The sequence below is a fragment of the Rhinolophus sinicus genome, chromosome 14, assembly GCF_057876585.1.
Source record: "Rhinolophus sinicus isolate RSI-liver-muscle chromosome 14, RSI-T2T, whole genome shotgun sequence".
Classification (NCBI taxonomy): domain Eukaryota; kingdom Metazoa; phylum Chordata; class Mammalia; order Chiroptera; family Rhinolophidae; genus Rhinolophus; species Rhinolophus sinicus.
This window is the reverse complement of record NC_142514.1, coordinates 3,690,494-3,703,307: the sequence shown is the minus strand read 5'-3', so window position 1 is coordinate 3,703,307 and position 12,814 is coordinate 3,690,494. Positions and strand designations below refer to the sequence as shown.

The 12,814-nt window shown below is 59.0% G+C and overlaps 1 protein-coding gene across 4 annotated transcripts in view; it reads left to right on the top strand.

The window, feature by feature from the left end:
* CHD5 (chromodomain helicase DNA binding protein 5) overlaps window positions 1-12,814 on the top strand; it is a 62,044-nt gene that overhangs the window by 16,045 nt on the left and 33,185 nt on the right. For 3 of the 4 annotated variants that reach the window (XM_074334185.2, XM_019746695.3, XM_019746694.3), the window contains exons 3-11: window positions 1,517-1,696; window positions 3,961-4,079; window positions 4,631-4,869; window positions 6,504-6,628; window positions 8,448-8,571; window positions 9,116-9,282; window positions 9,456-9,677; window positions 10,833-11,039; window positions 11,237-11,448. In XM_074334185.2, coding sequence (XP_074190286.1) covers window positions 1,517-1,696; window positions 3,961-4,079; window positions 4,631-4,869; window positions 6,504-6,628; window positions 8,448-8,571; window positions 9,116-9,282; window positions 9,456-9,677; window positions 10,833-11,039; window positions 11,237-11,448 — 1,595 coding nt within the window. Of the gene's footprint in view, window positions 1-1,516; window positions 1,697-3,960; window positions 4,080-4,630; window positions 4,870-6,503; window positions 6,629-8,447; window positions 8,572-9,115; window positions 9,283-9,455; window positions 9,678-10,832; window positions 11,040-11,236; window positions 11,449-12,814 lie in introns of those variants that run through there. The other variant, XM_088790065.1, reaches the window with a different exon arrangement.

The window sequence follows — 12,814 nt, the reverse complement described above, 5'->3', positions numbered from 1 at the left end:
CAGAAAGGCACAGAGGCCCTTTCATGCCAGCCAGCACTCTGACTCAGTGGCCTAATGGGCATAAAAGGAAGCGGGAACCGGGAGCTGAGCATCCGGGAGTCAGGAAGTGCGGGAGCCTGTGGGTGGGTCCTTTCCCAGTTGGATCTCAGGGCGAGCCTCCCTCCTTACCGTGTGGAGGCAAAGGGCAGAGATCGGGCTGGGGGCGTCCCAAGATTCTCCCGACATCCACTGCCCTCACTGCCCTTGGTGCCCCCCTCCTCCCTTCTCCCACCTGCTCCCTTCCCTTCCTCCTCTTTCTCTCCTCCTCTCTTCTCTTCCCTCCCTTCCCTCCCTCCCTCCCTCCTCCCTTTCTCCCTCCCTCCCTCCTTCCCTTCCCTTCCCTTTCCTTCTCCCTCCCTCCCTTCCCTCCCTCCCTCCCTCCTCCCTTTCTTCCTCCCTCCCTCCCTCCCTTCCCTTCCCTTCTCTCTCCCTCCCCTTCCTCCCTCCCCACATTCTCTTTTGCCTCTCCCCCCCATTGCTGTTTCCTGAGCTCATTTTTCATCTCTGGTTCTCTCTCCATCTCTTTCATGCCCCTTTTTGCTCACCTTGAAAACAGTAAACAGCCAGCAGGAAGATGACAAGCCCGCTGGTAACTGGAGTGTCAGCACCCAGCCTCTCTCCCTGCAGACCAGACCTAGCCAGGAGGGGCTGGGAAGGGCCTTACCAGTCCACTAGCATCTTGAAAGGCTGAGAATAAACAGCTTTCTCCAGGGGCAGTGCCTTCTAGTGGGGATGCTCTGGCTGTAACCACCCTTATCTCCATATAAATGGGCCATTTTGTGCCTGTGTAGAAGGGGAAACTAAATCAAGGAAGCCAAGCTTAAAAAAAGCTGCCTAAACGACCTAGTCTTGTGTTGAGATGTAGGGGCCAGGGTGGGGGTGGGCAGGGAAGATGGGCTCCTGCATAGCAGCCTCTGGAGAGCCCACAGGCAGATAAAGCTGGGCTATGCACTTGGAATTATTACAGGTTGCACTTGACACATACAATTCCCTCAGATGCAGACCTAGCAGAGAGCCGGCGGCTCCGTGGTGTTTCCATGCCCTTTGCTTTTTGACTCTCTCTGGGCATCACGTCCTCTGCTTTGAGCTCCTGGGCCCAAGTGCCATCGTACACCACTTGTTAAAATCCCCAAGTCCACAGAAACCTGACTCTGATTGGAGCAGAGCCTGCGCCTCAGCCCAGGGCTGTCCAGCAGGCCGCACTGAGCTGGCCTGGTGGAGAAGCCTAACTGCACAGAGGCCTCCCCGCACATCCTCACTGCAGCGGCAGGTCACTGGGGCAAGACCCCTGACCCTGCTGGCTTGGGGCAACCCCTCTGGGAGGGCTTTGGTGCTGAGCTGTGAGCACCGGGATGCTGAGTGACCCAGAGGTGTGGCTGACTGTGCCAGGAGGCTGTTCTCAGGGCAGTCCTTCTGCCCAAGACTTCAGGCTTTCTTTGGGCCCCTGTTGCCCTCACTGTCCGCCTTTCTCTTCCAGGGGAGCCACGATGAGCTGTCGGAAAATGAAGAGGACTTGGAAGAGAAGTCGGAGAGTGAGGGCAGTGACTACTCCCCTAACAAAAAGAAGAAGAAGAAACTCAAGGACAAGAAGGAGAAAAAAGCCAAGCGAAAAAAGAAGGGTGACGACGAGGATGACGACGACGATGGACGCCTGAAGGTAACCACGGAGGCCGCTGGGGGGGGACACACCTGCTGGGACAGCCGAGCTTCCTGCTGTCACGTCTCTGCCTTCCTGCCGGGAGCCCTGAGTGAAAGGGCCAGGCCGTCCTTTCCCATGGGCGGCAGTCGGGCCGATGGGTGTGTGTGTGTGTGTGTGTGTGTGTGTGTGTACACGTGGGGGTTGAACATACCTTTGTGTGAACTACTGTAGCCACATTTGAAATAATGACGGACAGCGCTGAGGAGTGTGGGGAGGAAGTCGTGCAGCCTCTTTGATGTGTGATCTGCCATCTTGATCTCGACTGCGCAATGGGGCACGAAACTCTTTCGGAAGAGAGTGATGTCTGAGCTCAAGTTTTGTGTCAGGCACCTCTTGCTTGGAGCAGTTTGGGCAAATACACCAGCAACTCAAGCCTTTGTCAGCAAGAAGCCTGGGCAGCGCCACTTAGAGCAGGAGAGGAACTTTGTTACTGGGCGCGGGGTCTGACACTCTGCTCACAGGAGCACGACCAGGAAAGCTGTAGCGAGGGGCCCAGAGCTCCCCTGGGCAAAGCGTCTTCTCCAAGCTTATGGGGCGTGATGTGAAGAAGCCTCTGAGGCCGCACCATTGGGGCTGCTCAGGGAGGGGCCTAGGGTAAGGCCTGTGGGTGGCTCCTGGGCAGGGCGCAGAGGACCCGAGTCACCCAGGACTAGCCTGCTCCCTTCCTTCTTCCGCTGGGGCACCCAGGCTCCATTTGGGCTAGGCTGGATGTAAGGGTAAGTGCTCCGTGAATATTAATACAGTGACTGAGGCAGAAATGGTGACTGGCAGCGACTGATGTTAGGAAGTCCCCGTGCTGTCCCAGCACCCAGAGGGATGTCACTAGTAGGCAGTTGTGTTATGCGTCATCTGTGACTGATAATAGCTGAGGGGCTGACAGCGTTGAAAGATGAACTTACGGGAGCGATTCACGGTTATTTTGTAACAATGTCATCCGCTCACGCTCACGCTCACTCACATGCTGCTCTGCTTCCTGGTGGGAGCCGAGTGGAGGGCTGATGTGCCTCCAGGAATGGCTGTGTGTCATGGGGGCAGGTCGGCCGCGGGAGAGGGTCCCACATAGGAGCACCTCTGAAGTGTCACAGAGAACAGGAGGTCCAGAGCTCTGGGCAGGTGGGAGAATGGGCGTAGCAGCAGCTCAGGGCTTCTTGGTCACCCACTGCTCCATCCAGCAGGCAGGAAAGCAGGCCTGGGTTCTGGTTGTCCACATGGAGACCCAGCGGTCTCCTGGACTGGACTGGCTCAAGGCACACGCCCATCTGGATCAGGGACTGCCGCCTGGAGTGGCACATGCTGATTGGCTGAAAGGATCAGTGGGTGGGGCTGGAGCAGGGCGGCCAGGAACAAGTGGGAAATCAAGGCCCTGTTCCGATCTCCAGTGCTGACTCGTTCCCTCTGGTGAGGCAGGTGCTGTTTTCCCCATTTTATCGATGGGGAAATTGAGGTGTAGAGAGGTGAAGTAGCTTGTCCACCTCTCACTGCAGGTAGGTGACAGAGCCTGGAATAGAACTGGCGTCTGTCTGGCTCCAGAGTCTAGCACCCCCACCCCCACCCCATCCCAGCCAGCTCGGGGCTGTTCTGTGATCTGACACCCAGGCTGACTGTCTGACAAGCTCACTGTGTGCCCCTGGGAAGTCACATGCCTCCCTGGGCCTCAGTGTCCCATCCAGAAGGTGAAACAGTAGCTGAAGGACCCTCTTGGGGTTGTGCCATGTCCTTACCGTGGCTAGGGCACACCTGGCTGGCCCTGGAACCAGGCAGTGGCCTGTCCTTTTATATGGGGTCCATGCGTGACTGTACTGGGGACATCTGGGATGGACTCTGTTGTCCCCAACGTGCCTTAGGCAGCCTTGAACCTGCTGCCTCCCCGGGGACATCTGCCTCCTAAAACCCATCTTCAGGCCGCTGTTCTGTCCCAGTGCTCAGATTCCCCAAACATTCCTCCTGGATAGAGATACTGTGACTATTCTTGCCCTCCCCCCGAAGCCCCCACTTGGCCCTGCACCTCCTCATAAACTGGCATCTGAGCCATTCAGTGGATTGGGGGCCAGAATGCGTTAGGGTGTTTTCAGCGGTGGCTGAGAGCTGCTCTTGTTAAGTTGCAGGCATTTACCGCTCCCCTTCCCCTTGTTCCAAGGCCTCCTGGGTAGGGGCTCTGGGGATAGGGGTGCAGGTTAGAACCACCCCACCTCCCATCCTACCTCCCGCCCATGTCTCTGCAGGAGCCCAAGTCCTCAGGGCAGCTCATGGCCGAGTGGGGCCTGGATGACGTGGACTACCTGTTCTCGGAGGCCGACTACCACACGCTGACCAACTACAAGGCCTTTAGCCAGTTCCTTAGGTGAGCTGGGGCCGGCGGCCACAGCTGTGTGTCCACAGGTGGTCAGAGGGACCAAGCCCGGCTTCTGGGGGGAGGCGTGGCTGTCAGGCTGACAGTGACCCTGGGCAGAGCTGGCAGGATGGTGGGACCCCGTCCGGTTTAGCAGATGGCCCTGCCTCCCTCGTTTGTCCTGTGCCTGGGGCTGGTGGTCCCAGTCAGTCCCAGGGAGCATTAAGCCCCCACGCCCCTCTCAGCTCTGGAAGACACCGATGCCTGCTGCAGGCCCCTTGCTCTGGCCCCTTAGGTCTTGCAGGATCTGGAAACCCAATCAATTAGAAGACTGCCAACCCCATAAACAGGGACTCAGGAGCATTTTGGGGGTGGACTGCTGTCTCAACTTTGTCCTCTCCCCTGCCCCTCCTTTCTGCCTGGATTTCCCAACCTGGAGCATGGGGCTGGTGCTGCCTATTCCAGGTGTGGGAGAAGAAGGGGTGGGCCCTGCCGGGGTCACGTGGGGGGTCTCATCCCCTCCATGGCACTGCTCTCACCCTCCCACCTCTCCCCTCACACAGGCCACTCATCGCCAAGAAGAACCCGAAGATCCCCATGTCCAAAATGATGACCGTCCTGGGCGCCAAGTGGCGGGAGTTCAGTGCCAACAACCCCTTCAAGGGCAGCTCGGCGGCGGCAGCCGCTGCGGCAGTGGCTGCGGCTGTGGAGACGGTCACCATCGCCCCTCCACTGGCCGTCAGCCCCCAGCAGGCCCCCCAGCCTGTGCCCATTCGCAAGGCCAAGACCAAGGAGGGCAAGGGTAAGGCTGCGGTGGGTGGGCACCCAGCCCTGCTGGCAGGGGCCTTCCTCGGCCCTGTGGCCTCGGGTAGCTGGCCAGCTGGGACAGTCTCTCAAGGACCTAGTGCCTTAGCTGACCTTGACCCACATGGCTTTCTTGGCTATATTGCAGCAGTATCAGAGCTCCCGTCCTGCCTCTCTTGCAGGGCTGGGGGATAAGTGGAGGAGATGGTGCTCAGAGCTTTGGGGGGCTGGCCCTGCCCCCTCCGACTGGGGCATGGAGGAAAGGAGAGGGGAGGCCCAGGCTGAGGGAAGTCTCTTGAGTTTGGGGCTGCACCATCTCCAGGGAGAAGGGGCCCAGGGTTAGCCTGTGACCCCTCTTGACTGAGCACAGGGCCCTTGGGGTAACAGTCGTGCAGGGGCGTGGCCAGGGCCGGCTTCTGGGGAGGCCCGGAAGGAGGTCCAGATACAAAGTTGGACTCAGTGGTGGGTGTCTTGATGGGGATAACAGGGACAGCAGTGGCGCTCTGTGACTTGAAGTCCCGGGGGAGGGACCTCTCCTGGGTGGAGGGTTTCTGGCCTCACTGAACCTCCCCAGGGCTCTCAGTGGTGGTGGGGTCGGCAGCTCAGCCTTTCTGGGCACGCTGATTGGATTCTGATGGGGGGGGCTGAGGGGGCTCAGGGACCCCTTGTTTCAATCCCAAGGAGCTTTGGTTGCCAGGTCCCTGCAGGGCCCGGTGGGTAGAGTGACAGGGGTGAGAGCCTGCTTCTGCTCATGTCCCTTGCTGGCCTCTGCCCTGGGCCCCGCCCTGCCTGCCTGGCTTTCTCATTTCCTCTCGGGCTCCAGCCGCTGAGCTATTGATTCCGTGGGCTGCCTATTCAGTGCCTGAAAAATTGAAATAGATTTTCCGTGGTGGCGCCAAGGTTACAGCTGGGCCCCCAGGCCCACCTCTGTGCAAGCAGATGCTGTTGGAGAGCCCGGGATATGGCCACTTGCCTCCAGGCCCCCACCTTCCCTGCTAAGCCCAGTGGCAGAGGCTTCTGGGGGGTTATTACTCCTCAGGTGGCTAATTGTTTTGTGGCCAGCGCCATAAAAACAGCCTCCACCCTACTGCCTACTGGGGAGCCAGCATTTCCCAGGGGAATTGGCAGAGATGGGGGTGGTCTCGAGTAGTGCCAGCATTGCTTGGGCCTGGGGATAACCCAGAGGCTGACCGCTAGGGAAGGGTTTCCTGGCTCGGAACAGCCCTCCAGGGCACAGGTGTGGCGCACAGGTGTGGCCCACAGGTGGGTGGCTGTGCCCTTGGTGGCCCTGCTAGCTAGCCATGGCTCCATTGGGGATAGCTCCTGTCCTGGGAGGGGGGACAGGGCAGGGCTGTTCCCAAGATGACCAGTGTTTCTGCCGTTTGTATAAGAGAAGAGGGGCAGTGTGGTGGTCAGGGCAGAGCCTGAGTCTGGATTATTCTCGCCCCGCACCCCCCATGGACCCGACAGGCTGTGTAACTGTAAATAGAGCTTGACCTCTCTGAGCCTCCGCCTTCTCATCTGAAAAGGGCAAGGGTAGAACCCACCCTGTCCTTGTCGAGTTACCCCGAGGGCCGAATTAATCGTGGCCATAGTGAGCAGCCATGTTGCTTATTCCACATGACCTTTCAGGGCCTGGAGTGAGGAAGAAGATCAAGGGCTCCAAGGATGCCAAGAAGAAGGGCAAAGGGAAAAAGGTGGCCGGGCTCAAGTTCCGCTTCGGAGGGATCAGCAACAAGAGGAAGAAAGGCTCCTCGGTGAGCGTGTGCGTGCGCACGCGTGTGAGTGTACGTGTGTGCGTGTGTGTGTGTGTCTGTGTGTGTGAGTGTATGTGTGTGTGTGAGAGTGTATGTGTGTGTGAGAGTGTGCGTGTGAGTGTGAGTGTATGTGTGTGAGTGTGTGAGTGTGTGAGTGTGTGTGTGTGTGTGAGAGTACATGTGTGAGTGTGAGTGTGAGAGTGTACGTGTGGGAGTGTGAGAGTGTATGTGTGAGTGTGAGAGTGTGCGTGTGAGTGTACATGTGTGAGTGTGTGAGTGTGTGTGTGAGTGTGAGAGTACCTGTGTGAGTGTGAGTGTGAGAGTGTACGTGTGGGAGTGTGAGAGTGTACGTGTGTGAGTGTGTGAGTGTGTGAGTGTGTGAGTGTGTGTGTGTGAGTGTGAGAGTACCTGTGTGAGTGTGAGTGTGAGAGTATACGTGTGGGAGTGCGGGCATGTGTGTGAGCATGTGAGAGTGTGTGAACATGGGCGTGTAGTGAGTGTATGTGTGAGTGTGAGTGTTAGAGTATGAGAGGGTATGTGAGCATGAGTGGGTATGAGACAGCGAGACCCCATGTACTTGAGCGTGTCTGTGGGTGTGTGTACATGACCAGGCCTGAGATGCATGTGTGTGATGCGTATGTGTGCCATGCAAAGGTCCGGTGACTGTGGGAAGAAAGCTGGGCTGTTCGTTTCCCTGAACTGGCCTGGGGGCAGGTCCTGCCCCTCCCCCACTCTTGACATGCCCCATGCAGGCCTGCAGTGCCTTAGTTTCCCAACCTAATCGGTGAGGGGTTCAGATGACCCTCCCAGGCCCTGGCAGCTTGGACTCTGGATGTGGAACCCGCCCGGCTGATCTGGGGCTCAGTCCTGGCTCTGCTGTCCCCAGTGGCCACTCCATCTGGGCAGCAGATGGGAGGGCCAGTGGGCCCTTCAGAGTCCTAATGGGGCCTGGACGTCCATGTCTGCTGGGAGGCTGGACCCCAGGAAGGTGGCATGTGGGCAGGATGAGACTGGGCTCAAGCCCTGATCCCTCCAGGGCCAGCTCTGGCACCAGGTTCAGATTGACCCTAAGGGAACCCACCTCAGGAGCACTTTTTATCGCTTCTCCATAGGGGCGACATTCACTCTCCCACACTTGTACAGGGCACCTGTTTACCTCACCTTCCCTCAGTCCTGTAGAGGGTCAGAAATAGAAGCCATTTCTCTGTCCCTTGGTCAAGGCAAGTGACAGGTCTTGAGTTTAGCTGGAGGGGAGCATAGAGCAGCAGGTGTGGCCCAGCCTGGAGTTGGTGGACCAGGTCAGCTCAGCAAATATTTGTTGAGCACACACTAATTGTCTAGGCTCTCTGCTCAGCCGTGGTCCACCCTGCTCCAGAGGCTCACAGTCTGCAACGGGTTTGGGCAAGTACACTGGGAGAGAGCCAGCGACAGGCAGATGGGACAGGTCAGACCTGGCACACAGGCTGTGCAACAGGTTCTGTTAAGGAGGGATCTGGGAAGGCTTCTTGGGGGTGGCGTCTTTAGGGTTTCCTCTTGAGGGATGTGTAGGAGTTTGGAGTTTGGCAGGGCGGAGGTCATGGCCTAGGGAGAGGTACTGAAGTAGAAAATGTGGGAACTGTGTGAGGGCTGGAGAACAGGGCTTGGGGACAGTGGTGGGACATCAGGTTGGCCTGGTGGGTTTCTGGCTAGGTGGAGAGAAGATGAACCACGGCAAGCACCATGCCCTGCCCCACACCCCCTCTGCCCAGGCCAGGGAAGCCCTTGGGATGAGCTCCCAGGGCAGGCTCTGGGCTTACAGAGCCCTCCCCACCCCCTGCAGAGCGAGGAAGATGAACGGGAAGAGTCAGACTTCGACAGCGCCAGCATCCACAGTGCCTCTGTGCGCTCCGAGTGTTCTGCAGCCCTGGGGAAGAAGAACAAGAGGAGACGCAAGAAGAAGAGGAGTAGGACTTCCTTTCTGCAGGGTTCCCATGGCCCCACGGCGGGAAGCGGGGAGGCATCCTTATGCCTCGGCCGCTCCTGGCCTCAGCCAGGCAGTTCCCCTGTGCTTCCTCAGCCACCCTGGTCTGCTGTCAGGAGGGGAGGGTCCTGGTCCAGGGAGGCTAAATTCCAGAGCTGTGGTGTGAGCCACCCAGGGCATCAGCACTAGCAGAGCGGGCAGAAGGAAGTGCTCCGCAACCTCATCCGCCATCCACCCATTCAATCATCCACTCCTCTACCCATCACCCATCCCTCATCCCTATTCCCTTACCCATCCTCCCTCGCTCCATCCCTCCTCCTTTCCTACTTTACTTTTATCCATCTCTTCACCCCTTTCCTCCCTTAGCCATTTCCCTTGACATTGGTTCACCCCGTCTGTCTCCCCACCATCCATTCATCCCACATCTGTTAAGCACCTACTATGTGCCCGTGCAGCCTGGGGTGGAGATTGGCTGGGCACTGGGAGTGGAGACACGGCGTGCATGGCTGCCTGTGCCCCCTCCCCAGCTGACGATGGCGATGGCTATGAGACTGACCACCAGGACTACTGTGAGGTGTGCCAGCAGGGAGGGGAAATCATCCTGTGTGACACCTGCCCGCGGGCCTACCACCTCGTCTGCCTGGATCCAGAGCTGGAGAAGGCTCCCGAGGGCAAGTGGAGCTGTCCCCACTGCGTAAGCCCTTGGCAGAGACCCTGGGTGGGGTGCGGCCTGTGCCTGGCTCCCTGTACACCCGCGCGGGTCATGTTGGGGCAGAACGTGGGGAGGTGCTGAGTGGGAGGAGGGAGTCCCATCCTGGTGGAGGGTGTCCCGGACCAGGGTGCCTCCATCTGTACTTCTCTCTGCAGGAGAAGGAGGGGATTCAGTGGGAGCCGAAGGACGATGAAGAGGAGGAGGAGGAGGGCGGCTGCGAGGAAGAGGAGGACGACCACATGGAGTTCTGCCGAGTGTGCAAGGACGGTGGCGAGTTGCTCTGCTGCGACGCCTGCCCCTCGTCCTACCACCTGCACTGCCTCAACCCGCCCCTGCCCGAGATCCCAAACGGTGAATGGCTCTGCCCGCGCTGTACTGTGAGTGTTCTGCCTGCCCCGCGCCGAACGCCCCGCCCCGCCGGCCAGGCCCCGCCCATCATGGCCAGGCCTTTCCCTGCCCGGCAGGACCCTGCCCACCAAGGCCCCGCCTCCGCCAGCCCAGGCCCCGCCCGACCCACAGACCTTGCCCACCACACGCCAGGCCACGCCTTCCCCAGTACCACCCCGCCCACGACGGCCCACCTGCGGTGCTTCAGGCCCCACCCAAGACGCGCCCCTTTAGGCCCCGCCCTGCCAGCCACTAGCCTTGGTCCGAGCCCCCGCCCACCACAGGTGCCCCCTCGTCCGGAGTCCCGCCCGCTGCCTCACCCAGACCTGCTCTGCTTCACAATTCCCTAAAGACTCAGATGCAGTTTTCTCACCCGAAACCTGAAAAAGGAGCCTTTATGAAAAGAGAGACGGGTGGTGGTGATAATCCTCACCAACCAACACAGCCACTGTTTATCAGGCATCCCTTAACGCTTACTGAGTTTGCAAGTATCAGTCCTTTTGTTAGTCCAATTTTAGATGAGAAAACCTTAGCTCAGGGAGGTAAAGTGACTTGCCTAAGGCCACACAACGGCAGAATTGTCCACTCAGACCCACTCTGGACCTGGCTCCTGTCGCAGGGCTGGGGGTGGTGAGAGGGTAGGAGTCCCCTGGGGCTGGAGCCTCAGTTTCTGCTGGGAGAGGAGAGCACCCTCCACTGGCGCCCCCCAGCCATCGAATGCCCCCATGCTCTGAGTTGTCCCCTAGGCGCCCCCAGTGCTGGATTCTCCCACCTCTGGGTCCTGGGCTGTGCTCTGGCCAGTCCTTGGTTACCCGCGTGTATCTGGGTTTCTGTTGTGTGTATGCACGTGTGCGCATGTGTGTATGTGTGGAGTGTATGCGTGTGTGTGCATGTGCACATGTGTATGTGTGCACGTGTATGCGTGTGTGCACGTGTGCGCGTGTGTGTGCTCACGTGCAGACCCTCATTGCCCGTCTCCTGTGTACAGAGCACACGCGGGCTCCTGAGGACAGGGCTGTGTCATGGAGTCACAGGGGTGCTGTCTGACTGGGGGAACAGTGCAGCTCCCTGCCTGCTGTCACGGGAGCCTCAGGGTGGGGCCCTGGGGCTAAGCCCTGAACTTGGGGACTCTCCTCTGTCCACAGTGTCCCCCACTGAAGGGCAAAGTCCAGCGGATCCTGCACTGGCGGTGGACGGAGCCGCCGGCCCCCTTCCTGGTAGGGCTGTCAGGGCCCGAAGTGGAGCCCAGCCTCCCCCCACCCAAGCCCCTGGAGGGCCTCCCGGAGAGGGAGTTCTTTGTCAAGTGGGCTGGGCTCTCCTACTGGCACTGCTCCTGGGTGAAGGAGCTTCAGGTGAGGCACCTGGGCAGGTGTGGCCGTGCTAAGGCTCAGCCCCTGAGTGAGGGGCATTGTTGGGAGTTGGGGAGGGGGAGACTGAAGGTGAGGACTGTCCTGCCTGGGAGCCTGGCTGGAGGTTGGGGGGAAGCTGGGTCGGGACAGGGAGCCACAGCCCATCTCCCTCTCGTAACCTCTGCCCCCGCCGGGAACAGCTGGAGCTGTACCACACGGTGATGTATCGCAACTACCAAAGAAAGAATGACATGGACGAGCCACCACCCTTCGACTATGGCTCCGGTGACGAGGACAGCAAGAGCGAGAAGAGGAAGAGCAAGGACCCTCTCTATGCCAAGATGGAGGAACGCTTCTACCGCTACGGCATCAAGCCCGAGTGGCTGATGATCCACCGTATCCTGAACCACAGGTGAGTGCCGGCGGGGTGTGGCCCTGAGTCCCACTGGAGGTGGTGCCGCAGCTGGGACGCGCCGCTCCGTGGCTCTGTGGAATGGGCACAGGGCCACGGAGGGTGCAGTGGGGGCATCAGGAAGAGGCCGAGGGCCCCCACGGCCGGCGAGTTGACTGTCTACCTGGAGAGGTTGTCATACACACGCGGGCACGCACGTCACATTTGTGGTGGGAGGAGAGTTCCAGAGTCACAACAAATACGAAGGGGCAAATGAATGATGGGCTTGTGAAACTAGCACAGAGCGGGCCACTCAGTGGTTCCACATCCGGTGCTCCTGGGCTCCTGCTGAACTTAGTGCTTGATACCTGTTGGAGGGTCCCATTTGCCCCTCTTTTATGACAACAGCCAGCAGCACTGAGCACTGTCTACCCCAAGAGGTGGGTGCTTTATTTTTGTCTCTGTTTTACAGATTCAAGAGCAGGCACAGCAAGTTTAAGCCCCTTGCCTAAAGTCACACAGCCAAGAGGCGGTAGAGCCTGGATTTGAACCCAGTGCTGTCTGATGGCAGGACTTGCCTCCTTGACCACTGCTCCAAACCCAAGCACCCCTGTGACAACTCTTTGTTGAGCAATCTGGAAAGTCCCCAGGGAACAGTGATCAGAGGCTACAGAAAGCTGAGGAAGGGGCCGAGGCAGGAGGCCCATGGATTCTGGGAGTCTGGCTTTGGTTTGGTGGGTGGTGGGAGCTCAGGTGCTAGAGAACTGGTGGGGGCCGACAGGTGGGTGCAGAGTGGGGCCCTGAGCGCTTGCTGCATAGTTGCAGGCTCGGGACCTTGAACTTGCCACCTCTGGACACATGGGTGCTGTATTGGAGGGACTTAGGGGGCCGGCAGACCACAGGCATCCTCAGGCAGCAGCTGGGTAGAGCAGAGGTTAGGAACGTGGCCAGCGCTGAGATTCCAATCCTGGCTCCCACGTTCTGGGCTCTGTGCCTGTGTTTGTCATGTAAAGTGGGATAATGCGAGCACCCTGCAAGGCTGTTATGGGGGCTAAGGGAACCTGCCAATGCTGGCTACTGCAGGCTTCCTTCCGTCAGAGGGGTCAGAGGGGCGGGAGAATTTGAAAAAGCTGCCCCCTCGACTGTGAAACATCCCCTCTTGCCATCCCCAGCCCTCACTGAGAATGACCCTTAAAACGGAGGTCAGTTCCTATGGGAACCCAAGCCTCCCATTGGACTGATGCACAGATTTTTACTTTTATTAAACTTCATGTTAAAATGGCAGTTTTTCTCCCTGCCTCAAAAGCGAGGCAGGTGAATTTTACCTCCTCCCCTCCACCCCCCGAATTTTTACCAGAACGAGATATGAGTAACAACCAATTATTTA